Genomic DNA, 12,599 nt, shown 5'->3' with positions numbered 1-12,599 from the left:
TTCTTACCGCAGAGCATTAAGGAGAGTCGCTGACACAGGGCACCACCAGACACTGCAGGGGCACTGGTCATATGACGGGGACGTACGTCAAAACCAGGAAGCGGACATTCATCCCCACCACTTTCTTTCTCTGTCAAATTCAAATTAGTTTTAGTGGAACTACCATAATAAAGTACAATATTGCTAAAGCAGGTTGCACAAGGTTTAAAATGTAAGTACAAATTTAGAATAAGGAGCCGAATATCCTTGTACAGTAGCACATTCATTCATTCAAACCTACAATTACACTGCAGGAGTACTTACTTCGATGCATTATAAATAACAGTTAGCCTAATTACTGTCTAGACAGAGTAAAAGGCAGGGCTGGGCTATTCCTCCACCACCCAAGTTACGACAAATGAATTAGTAACTAATTAGTCTTTAACTTGATTAAAGGAGCACTCTACCTAATTGACAACCGGTAAAATCAGTAAGTAAGTACATTTTATTTATACAACGCTTTTCACAGGTCACAAAGTGCTTTACAATGTGCATAGACAATAAAACAGTTATACTGTCCTCTGCAGCACTGAAGGTGGCTTTCTAATGGCTGAGAAAATAACTCAGAGAAAATTACTCTGATAATTTATCAGATTTGGATTGAGATTTATAATTTTTAACAGGAAGTCTTTGTTACAGTTTTTTCTGATTTCTAAACGACAGTGGGCACAACTGAAGCTGCATGTACAGTCTGCACAGCAGCAGTTCATGTGGACCAAACTCTACTTCGTTTTTCATTGCTTGAACACAGTTCCAAACATTCAAAAACAGAATAGATTTCAGTCTGATGCCTATCAAACACTGCTGATTGCAATTTTAGCTGACACCTAAGCAGGTGTCTTGCTTTAGATTAGTTAGTGAACATATAAGGTATTCATATAGAGAAAGTTCAGAAAGCCTTTTTTTGTATACAAACACCAAATAAGAATGAAACAATTATACACTGTACCGTTTGAGAGAAACAGGTAAAAGAGCAAAGATACCAACATGTCCAGGTAAGATGTCTGAGGTTACATACACAGCTATAAAAAAAGAAGTGAAAAACACTATCTTTACTATAGTAAAACTGCGTTCTTACTGTTTTTCAGAAAGTAATGGAGGTGGAAGCAATGGAAACACCACATTCATTAGTATTTGGAGATGATGCAGACATTCAATGTGATGCAGAAAACTTGCCGCATGATGCTGGAGAGGCAGGATTAGTCACACTATTCTTTGTTACTGTTATGTACCTTTATTTTTTTCCAGTAGTTCCATAAATTACTAGAGACAAAATACTATATAGAAGCAAACTGCTGGTTTTCATTCCTTCTCGTTTACCTTACGTAAAAATTGGTATATTACATCAAATCTATATGTTTTCTTTAAAGAAACTATTGAGTAGTGTGAAGTCACTGGAATTGTTCAAATTGTAAAGATGAGAACGTTTGTAATTTGTGTATTGGTGTTTGACGCTAGTGTTTTTACTCTCATTGTGTTCTGAGTGACAGTGTGTGTGTTATCTCAGTGATGACTGTTCATATTATTTGGCTGCACTGAGCCTGTTTTGAGACGTGTGTTAAGAGTTGTGTTAAGAGTTTTGCAGGTGATGTGAACTGTTTAGTTCAGGTGACTGTTGGTAGTGCAGACTGTAGTTTTGCATGTGTGGCTTCAGTTGTGCCCAGTGTCGTTTAGCAATAGCAAAAGAACTGTAATGTATGAACTTGGGACATGGAGTTTGAAAGATGTGGGTATTTATCAGGCAGAAGGATCTAACAAAAGAGACTATTGAGGTGCATCAAGGGAATTGTAAGATCCATAGTGGGGGACCAAAAGTTGGGATATCTCAACGAGTCTGTCTCTTGTAAATCTCCATCTTAATGAAAGAATAATGCTAAATTGTTGGCATGCTGCTTTGAGCCCTCTGGGCACAAGATACATTAAAATGCAGTGCCAGGCAGGACAGATTCTCAAAATGGTACTGTAATAATGCAAGTGTTATCATTTCAATTAATATTGTGCCATTTGTATAGTAACAGTATCACCAAATTTACAAGTAATTAATCCACAAATACATTTCCCACTTTAATTCATGTTTTTACAATTACAATAACATGTTGGTGCTTGCTTGAGCATTCTGACTTTGATACATACAATATTCCCAGCATGTACATACAATATGTCTCAATCACTTTTGCCAGAAATCACATTATGTGCCCCACTCATCTCATCAGTTTCTGACCCAATAAATGTACTGAAACAAAATTCAGGCCCAGCAGAGGGTGCTCTCCACACACAAAACCGAGTCAGCGCAAGCTCTGAAGGCAATCTGTCACACACAAACGGAGAGCCAGTAAAACGCTGACTGTTTCAACTCTGTTAGGATAGAATGAGCTCCTTAGTCATATAATTGCTAATGAGATGAGGGAGTGACGGGTCGGGTTTGCAGAGATTTAGCTCCTGTAAACTGACCCTTCAACCCTCCTCCCTCTAATAGACTGACCCTCTCAGAATACCAGGTGGGTCAGTCGACTGTCAGTCAGTAAGCTAATGAAATGATAGGCTTATTTGCTAAACATTATGAAAGCCGGGGAAAGAGTTATACTGTATGTTCGGGAACCAGCTATTTGTTTTACACCTAAATATTTATCTTAAAAGAGTTGCATAGGGATGTAGCTATTTCAACATCAAATGGTAGTTGCAGTAGGCCTACAATTTGACACACAAATCTGTACCCAAGCTCCATAGTATGTGTGTACATGCATACAGGTATGTGTATGCACGTTCCTGCAGCAGCAGGGATGCGGGTTATAGTGACCTGTGCTAAATGCCTTTGATAGAAAAGCCTTGGCCTTTCTGCAATCCTCTTAGTCCCTGGCTTAGATCACTCCGTGTCCCCTGTGGAGGACAACACCTCCTCTCATCCAGTCTATCATTCACATCTACACCTTTAGAACTCCTTCCTTCCACCTCCACCCTGATGCCATGGGTGCAAAGAGACAGGTGGTGGTGCACCAGGATAAGATGGAAGTGTGTGAAGTAGTGCATGTACTGTACAGTAGGTGGGAGGGAGGAGGATGTGGAAAAAGTGGCTAGGCGTGAAAAAACCCTCAGTTGAACGAGACGTGAAGTATCAGGAATAACAGAATGGGTGTGATCTGAGGCTTTTGGGCGACAGGAAAAGGATAAGGGATGAAAAATTTAATAGATGCCATTACTGTGAAAGATCAATAGATCGTTTGTCGCAGACTAATAAAGAAATGGACGCTGATTGTGTGAAATATGTGGATGAGAGGGAGTCCTGAAATTAACCAGGATATCCCGTGTTGTTTGTGGAAAAATAAAACTTTCTAATATTTGAGGCCAAAATGTGCATCTCTGTATTTTCATTTGCACAGTAAATCAACACTATATCAAAGCCAAATGTAAACTAATCCATGCAGTTTGAAGTTGCAGTAGCAACCTGGTGCCAGATTAGTAAAGGCTTCTCTTCCAGTGACCTGCTATCCTGGGTAACTCATGGAGTGACGTGGAAATAAGCTCTTTTGGAGCTAAAGCCAATTTACTTCCAAAGATTAGGACAGATCTGTCTGGACAGGCTAAAGTCACAGCCTGCCTCACACACTCCTGGGATGGAAGAGAGATGAAAGAAGTAGATGAATAAGGAGAGAGAGGAGATGGGAAGATGGGGGATGGGAAGGCTTCGGCTCCAGATTAGAAGCCTAATGGGTGACAATCTGATCCTACATGTTGAATTGTTTTTTGGGGTTAAAGTAGCTGATTTTCCAATTGATTTAGCAAATGCATGGCATGTGTTTACTCACACCAACACAAAGACACACAAACATAAACTATGGGGGTGCTGACATTGTCTTTATTTCAGTTATATGTGAAGCCAGAAGCTGTGTTGCTTTCATTTTTAATAAGACAATGAAATAACCATTTGTTTTCTTAAAAAAAAGAAGCTCTTTTTAGGAGAAGTTTCCCTTCAGTCCTACATGGTAGTGAGACAATATTGAGCTGAATTTCAAATCTCTTACCCTTGCACCTCAGCTACATTGCACAGCAAAAACAAATAAATCAGAAGGACCCACAAAAAATATTATAACAAAGATACCCACATATTTGCATGAATACTAGAAGAAACTAAAGCCCCCATGCTCCAAAGTCTTTTGTACAATTTAGTCACAATGAACACAAAGAAAATATGTCATTCTGTAAATGCAACACAGATCAGTTTGAGACGGCAGAGAAACGTCAAGTCCATAACATGTTGGCTTGGTAGATGTTGTAGATGGATGAAAAGTAGTTAAAATACAGTAGATGGCGGTTGTGAGAATGATTTTTTATATTCACTAACTTTGCTCAACTCTAAGTATTTGTAAACAAAATTTCTCCCCCTCCAAACTGAAAAACAAAAACCTTTGGTATTAACATCTGCATGTTCTTATGTTGGTAATAGTTAAATTCATGAAAACTCTTTTTACAACACTATAAAATAAATTAGCATATTAAAGACTATTTAAGCTTTCCATTTAAACAATACTGGAATCCTTAGTACAAAAGTTGGAGTTGAATTTTGGTTGATTAGTTAGTGGATGCTGAGCAGTTTGTAGGTCCTTAAATATTTATGCCCTGTTCCGGTCCAATACACAGTTGGACAGAAGAGCGCGGAGCCTACATGATCAGCATCTTACTGTTATGGAGACAACCAACTCTTCCTCCCAAAACCCCTTACAGACAAAAACACACACTTCTACCCTTTCACCTTTCCAAATTGGTCCCAAATCACCTCCTTCTACATTATTTGCAGGGATGATGAAGCCAGTCTGGTTTCTGTGTATCCCTTCCCTAACCCTCTCTCCTTCTCTGGCCCTTCAAACAACTGTCCTCTTCCTTTTAACCGCCAAGCACGCCCTTTTCCATTCTTTACTCTCTTTTTGCTCTTCCTTTCTTTTGCCTCTTTCCGTTATCCTCCACGTCTTCCACTTTGCTATGACCGTTAGTTACCATAGAGGTGCCGTTTGCCACGGGCTTGCCTCCCTTCTGCGCAGAGGAAGGTTTGCGCCGGTATGCGTGGTAGTAGAAGTTGGCGAAGAGGATGATGAAGGTGACGGCGTAGCCAATCAGAGCCCACTGCATCCAGGCGGGGAATGGACAGCCTGTGTAGAGGGAGTGTCCAGCATGGCCGATGGTCACGTGGAACTGGATCTGTTGAACACACCAAAATAATACCCATAATTAGAATAGTTAAACAGCCTGAAACACTGTAAAATGCAATAAACTTGCAGAATGTACGACATGAAACTACAAAGCATTCCTTATAAGGTACTGCACAAAAAAAACAACTTTTTCATATAGGAACTATCATTGAAATAGATCAGTAACAAATTAAGAACTGTCACATACCTGTACTGCTTCTAAATAAAATGTCTAAATGAAGCGTTTCTCAAAGCCAAAATAAACAACAAATTGTAACACTATGACATAAGTCTATCTCATTGAGCTAACGACAATGTTATGACTTATAATTAACATAACAGTATAATTAGTGCAAATAAAATTGTTATTTTAAGGAGGATAGTTCACTCAAAACACCCACAAAAAGTAGAACCTTAAAGTAATACCCACCATCTGGATAATGGTGAGGTATTTCTTCCACCAGAGGTACTTCTGCATCTGAGGCCCCAAAGCTGCCAGGCCGTAGTAACCGTACATGAGGACGTGGATGGAAGAGTTGATGGTTGCACCAAAAAATGCTGTGGAAAGATTGAAAGGGTTAGATCTGAATCAGATGTCACGTCATAACGTGCAACTGAATGCCAGTGCCACAAAGACGAGATCAACGTAATGACTTCAACCGCTGGACGTCATGAAGATCTAGAACCTTTTTACTCACATTGTCCACCGGGAACCCATTTGATGCCGATCCACCAGAGGATGAACATGGTGCAGTGATGGTAGACGTGGAGGAAGCTGACCTGGGTGAACTTCTTCCTCAGGATGAAAAACACTGTGTCCAGGAATTCCACTCCTTTGGAGATGTAGTACCACCAAAGAGCAGATGCTATCTGAAGACATCAAACAGGGAAGAGTGAATTATTACAAAGCTAAATCTTTTTTCTTAAGATTATTTTTTGGGCATTTTTAGACCTTTATTCGACAGGACAGCTGAAGACATGAAAGGGGAGAGAGAGGGGGAATGACATGCAGCAAAGGGCTGCAGGTCAGAGTCGAACCCTGGCCTGCTGCGTCGAGGAGTAAACCTCTATATATGGGCGCCCGCTTTACCAACTGAGCTATCCAGGCGCCCACATAGCTAAATCTTCATGTTTTTGCGAGCAGGGGGAAAAAAATCAAGGGAAAGTATATCATCAAGCTTAAAACATACGGTATAGTAATATCATACTGTCGGATAGATAGCCTGAAGTAAGGATCATAACAAAATACTCGTTCACTCACATGTCGTGTATTAAGAGTAATTGTATGAAATACAGTATATTTCCCCCATTTGTGCTGTATGTGGATACATATTGCAAATGTATTCACTATTTACGTCCCACAGGAACATGTCACAAATCACTCTGTGCTTAATGCTTCATCCCTACCAGCCTAATACACACATGCACATACTACACATGGTTGCTCTCTAAGCTGTGGTGGTGTGGCATCATGCCATTATGAAAGAGCAAGGCCTGAGGGTGGAGTGTTACGGTGGAGAGACCAATTACTCCCGCCTATCTGACTGCAGGCCACACCCTGTTTGTCCTGAAATCCCTAGAGATATAAACTTTGATCTCTCTCTGTCTCTTTCTTCCTTTAACCCTTGACAAAACGAAATGCACGGATCTCCTTGAGGTCGTTGTTGTCACATGATAAATTTGGTACTTGTGTATAGAGATGTTCCGATACCGATACCAGTATTAGAAAAGCCTAAAATACTGGAATCGGTATTGACAAGTACTAGAGTTTATGCACCGATCCAATACTACGTAATTTAGTTCTGAAGAAAATCTACTTTAAAGTAGTTTATTTATGTTCTCTATCCGTTATGACTGACTGTCAAACTGGATAATAAAAGAATGTTCGATGGCGTTCATTGTTTGCGTTTGTTCATGTCTCACAAAGAGTTTAACAACAATGATAGATATCACATCACATCCATACAGGGATAGTATTATACAGATGTTAAAACATAGTAAAATATATGTATTTTTTTAACACACTGGTATCGGCTCAGTACTTGGTATCGGCCGATATGCAACTTCAGGTATTGGAATCGGTAGCGGGAAGGGGAAAATGGCGCCCGAACATCTCTACTTGTGTACAGGTGTGTGAATGTGCGTATTTTTATTTGTGTTTGGTGATGTTGTGGTGTGTTGAGGGAGCTTACCCTGACTTCATTGACATCGTTGGAGTAGTTGACAGGCTGACAGAGGTAGCTGTACCCGGCTGCACTAGAGGCTAGTAGGAGCTGATGGGAAGAAAGAAACCACAAACTCAGAAAATGGTTGACATTTCCTTAGATATGGAGAAAGCAACAACTAATCCAGTACACAAAAGTAATCCCTGTAGACACTCTTTCTAAAGTGTTTTTGAGTTCTCTATAAAACCTGCAGAGAGCTATTAGACATACTAGGATTTTCACATTAGTTGCTGTAAATAAAAAAAGGCATTCAGATGCACAACAACTTGCTAGGTGCTTGGTTGAGATAATATGTAGAGCGAACACCCATACATACAACTTACTGTTCAACCATTACAATGGCAAATTTAAGTGGTTCAACTGCAATTGTTTTGTCTCTTTACATTAGCAGTTGGTTTGTCACAGTGAGCAGGATCACTGGTGGTAGATATGGTACTCACACTGGTGTAATCTTCTCTACACCATCCTTATTGTCTTTTCTAGCCTTTTTGTAGATTATGTGTGAGCAACTAGAAAAATGAAACATGCATAATTAGCTGGAGTTAATACAGCTTTCCTCTATAAGCAATGGCAGCAACAGGAAGTTTGCTGATCTGAGATCCCCGGCTCTGGGGTTGGCTCTGTAGATAGTCTATATCGATGACGTTTCATTTCCGGGATTGTTCAGGTGCCGCCTGAAATCCTGCCGGATGTCCCTCATTTTTGGCCGGATGTCTGTCACCTTTCACTTTCTTTGTGTTGGCATTTTAAACTGTGGTGGATTTATGAGGATGGTTAACTGCTCCTCAGATCTATGCAGGGTAACTGGAGACAGCTAGCTAGACTATCTGTCCAATCTGAGTTTTCTGTTTAGACTAAAACAACTTTTGAACGTACACGTTCCACCAAAACAAGTTCCTTCTTGAGGCTATTTTGCAGAGGCAGCGTCATTTAAGTCTGGCAATGCGAGACTACTCTGTAGACAGACCTACAGTTAGCACCTGCAGCATCTCAAATTCAGCCAGCGCAAACCCCAGTGCCGAGGGTCACAGGAGCTGGTGGCCAGTGGCAGTCCTGGGTCTAACTGTTTAACAGCAGCAACAGAAAGTTTGCTGATTCTGAGCTGGGCAGTCCAGGATAAGACCCCTGGCTCTGGGGTTTCAGTGCCTTAAATCGAGTTGCTACAGCCACTAACTGAAGGTCAGTCTCCAGAGCTGCCTCCTGCTTTCCTCCCAGCCAAATAGTCTCCTAGCAGTGGGGAGGATGCCCGAGTGCCCGCGGGGTGCGCTAGCTAGCTAATTCTTGTCTTATTTCTGATCCGATAAAAAATAAATTCATCAAATTCAGTGCCCCATATCGCTATTTTTCCAGTTTCAAATCCTTCAGATTGTCAACAAATGCACGTGTACAGCTGCCCATGTGGGGGTGGGAGTCAAACTGTAGGGGCGCCATATATATATATATATATATATATATATATAAAATCATGTTGCTTTAAGTTACATGTTTTGTAACCTATTAGATCTACATAGTCTATGAACATATACAAACAGTACTCAGTGATTTTATGTCTGGTAATGTTTATGCGGAAAATGTCTCTGCATATAATATTCATATTTGAGTGTAAAGCCAAGATTGACTGTCACACAGTGTTGCTCTAATGTAGCCTGAGGGAAAGCCATTTAGTAACACTTGTATAGGGAAAACGTATTGCTGTCTGTGTTTTCAGTCGTGAACTACTGTAATGCATGAAGTAATCTATATGTCCTTACCTCTTTGGCGATGTAAAAGTTGAGGACCACCATGCTGAAGTTGTAGACTATGAGGGTCTTCCTGAGTATATAGGGCTGGCGGTCCTGCATGTATCTAGGCCCCGCCCAAAGGAAGAGCAGGTACAGGCAGCTGATGGCCAGAGTGGGGATGGGAGATGACATCATCGGCCAGCTCTCCACCCTCTTGTCTAGAGGAAAAAGGGGTTCATTTTAATGGTGGGAAAATGTGTGGTATGATGCTAAACAACATAACTGTTTAACACACATGGAATGCATGCAGTATCAAGCCTACTTACTATAGTTAACTGTCACATCCCCACAACTACTGTATAGGCCCTCTCCCACAACTTCTATGACACAAGTGTATCAGGTAAGCCTTGTGCTAGATAATTACATTGTAGCATTCTGATGATCAGTTAATGGAAAAGTTCAAGAACAATCCCGTTCTTTTTGCACTTTTGTTTCTGATGACATTATTCATATGAGTATTGATAACAATTTCCTTACCAGCCTTATTGTAAAGACATAGGGACAGTGCACAGGACATCACCACGAGTACGTTTTGTAAAACAGTTTTTTTAAGTAAGTTCCCAGTTTGACTATATTATATAAAGTACGCAGTGGGGGGTTGAAACAAACTGAATGTTATAATGATGTGCACTCCCCTCTCTGAACAAGTAAGCTGGTGACTACAATTGTATCATTCTACCTTAAGATTTACCCGATAATTTGTATGACAGATAACAATAGACATTTTTTTTTCCAATAATCTTACATCTGAAGTGACTCACTGTGATTTAGAAAATAGTGATTGTAAAGATCTTACCTGCTATAGTAAGGCCCCATTTGTAAAATTCTACAGTGTCATTTACAAAATGTGTTACAACCTCCATGGCTCTGCCTTTGGTCCTGATTATACTGTGGCAGGGAGAGAAAGAGAGAGAGGCAACAGAGGCAATGTCAGTGAGAATCACCCAAATTAAATTACAGGCCATACGTATCCTATCAGTGTAACTAGTAACATGAGGAGCTACGCTATGTAAGCATTTTAGTATGTGTCACACTCTACAAATGTTCTTGTAAACCACTGAATCACATATTTGCTAATTGATGATGGGTGCATATTTATCATGCCAAAGATGTCTGGACTAAACCCTTTCAGCATATCAAACTGACTTCTCAGGGTGTTGAGTTCCTACAGATAATATGTTTGTGAAAACATTCACAAGAGAAAGCCTTTTAGAGAGGGATTTGTATAATGCTGTGTCATATTATACGCTACAGAATGGAATAATTCAGCTCATTATAAATGAATGGATAAAGTTTTTTTTTTCCATTACACTCTTTTTAGCATTGCTGCAAACATCCTAGAAGAACACATTATGCTTCTCTTCTCTTGCCCTCATTTGAAACAGCATGGTAACATTAACCTCCACAAGAGGCTAATGCACGTCCCATTGATTCTTATGATTGCTGGCCAGTCACAACAGTTGGACATAATTGTAGTACAATGAATGGAGGATATTGGGTAATACGTTTTTCTCTGTTTCTGACACTTTTCTCTTTCACACAGATAGTTAATAATGTCTCTATTAACCTCTTTTAACTTAACTAACAGGATAAATATGACATAAAAATCAAACGAAAAGTTAGTGCTAATGGTACAGGCCTACATCAAGAGAGAAATGTGCACCTCATTGACTTTAATACAGCAGCATTACATAACAAACACTTCTTATCCACCTAAGAGCTAAAAGCAGGTGTCTCCATATGAATCAGTAATTAATCTGATGCGTCCGATCAGGTTCCCTTTCAATAATGAATTGCTCTGTATAAAGTGACTGGCTACTGTTTACCAACGAGTGTTCACTGGCAGGAAAGTGCTGAGTATTTAGACCCAATATTGCACATGGGTGTGAGGACTCGATAGCCTGCAGAATAGACTACAGTATTTTTGCAGGACTTCATATAACAACATACCCACCCAGAGTTTGGTTTAGTTGCAGTGGGCCGCGGAGGGAAATCTGATAGAGGGTTCCCCGGGTTTGTGCGCACACAAAAAGACAGGGGCGCATGTGTCAGCAGGTTTCGCTCGGACCGCTCAAGAGGCTTACATTCAATTGATAAACGAGCTTAGATGTAGGCCTTCTGTAAATACAAATGCCCAACGACACACAAGCCCGTTTGATGGTTATCTGCCTGCATCTGCTATGACTAACTAAAAAATGCCTTGTTGGTGAAGAAAATAGAGAACTTGCACACTGTTAGAATAACATTGTTATTGTAATTTAGCAATAATAATAATAATAATATAACATTAAAAAAAATCACAGATAGCCTAATTTGTTTTAAAAAGACCTAGTTCTCCCACAGCCAATAAAATCATTTACCCTTGTTTTATCTCAGAGATTTTAGGTGAATTCAAGTGTAATTCTTTACACAGTTTTTGCCCAGGCTCAAGTTAACAGGTGGGTGAGTGAAAAGTGCTGAAATCGAATGAAAACGAGAAAATATTAGCTACCAAACTATAAAATTGTTTTGAAAAGTGTCTTCCTCGACCCACGTAGGAATTGATTTGACGTGGACAATAAAGGGCTGGGCTCTTTCCCAGCAAGGCTTCTTAATTAAGCCCAAAAATCAGACTAAAACTGGGTGTTAGCCGGTTTTTATTGTAAATGCAGGAATAGAATGTAGCATGCCCAAAACCAAATTACGACAACGCAACACACACACACACACACACACACACACACACACACACACACACACACACACACACACACACACACACACACACACACACACACACACACACACACACACACACACACACACACAAACGGTGAAATGAAGGAGACAAAACAGAAAAGACAGAGACAAATCTGTGAATGAAAGTGTTACGATGCCGTTACTTACGTTCTCGATATTTAAGAGCGTGTAATGACATCCGGTGCAATTTGATGCCCAACTCCTCTCAGTTGCTGCTTCGCTTTTCTTCAGCCGTTACTGCTAATCAGTTTCTACACCGCTCCGGTTACTTTTCGACATTAAACAGCTATTTGGCAAGAAACTAGACAAGGCAAGAGAAAAGCTATGACTAAGACGCGCCAGTTATGCATTCAGTCCGTGCCGGCCGCTCAGCCGCATCATCTACTTGCAATCTCCTAGACATCGAGAAGCCAGATGGCATTGCGCATGCGAGAATTGACTCTTTTGTGTGTGTGTGTGTGTGTGTGTGTGTGTGTGTGTGTGTGTGTGTGTGTGTGTGTGTGTGTGTGTGTGTGCGTGCGTGCGTTTGTCAAAGACGCTTACTTTCTTCTGTTCCATCCTCGGTATTTGCTACTACTATATAACTAAACTAACATATTAACTAACTAAATGACTTCATAAATCTGATTCCCACT

At 40.3% G+C, this 12,599-nt stretch overlaps 1 protein-coding gene across 1 annotated transcript; it reads right to left on the bottom strand.

Annotated features, from left to right (window-relative positions):
- Positions 1-3,870: 3,870 nt before the first annotated feature.
- On the bottom strand, positions 3,871-12,363 carry LOC144533552 (very long chain fatty acid elongase 4-like). The gene is made up of 7 exons (XM_078274986.1): positions 12,112-12,363; positions 10,022-10,113; positions 9,196-9,383; positions 7,412-7,492; positions 5,918-6,089; positions 5,650-5,777; positions 3,871-5,229 (listed from the first exon to the last, which is right to left on the bottom strand). The coding sequence occupies exons 2-7, from the start codon at positions 10,086-10,088 to the stop codon at positions 4,948-4,950; spliced, it is 918 nt and encodes a 305-aa protein (XP_078131112.1). The 5' UTR covers positions 10,089-10,113; positions 12,112-12,363; the 3' UTR covers positions 3,871-4,947.
- Between the last annotated feature and the right edge of the window lie 236 nt (positions 12,364-12,599).

This window comes from Sander vitreus, chromosome 18 (genome assembly GCF_031162955.1).
Source record: "Sander vitreus isolate 19-12246 chromosome 18, sanVit1, whole genome shotgun sequence".
Taxonomy (NCBI): Eukaryota; Metazoa; Chordata; class Actinopteri; order Perciformes; family Percidae; genus Sander; species Sander vitreus.
Note: the sequence above shows the minus strand (reverse complement) of the source record. Positions and strands in the feature narration are given on the sequence as shown.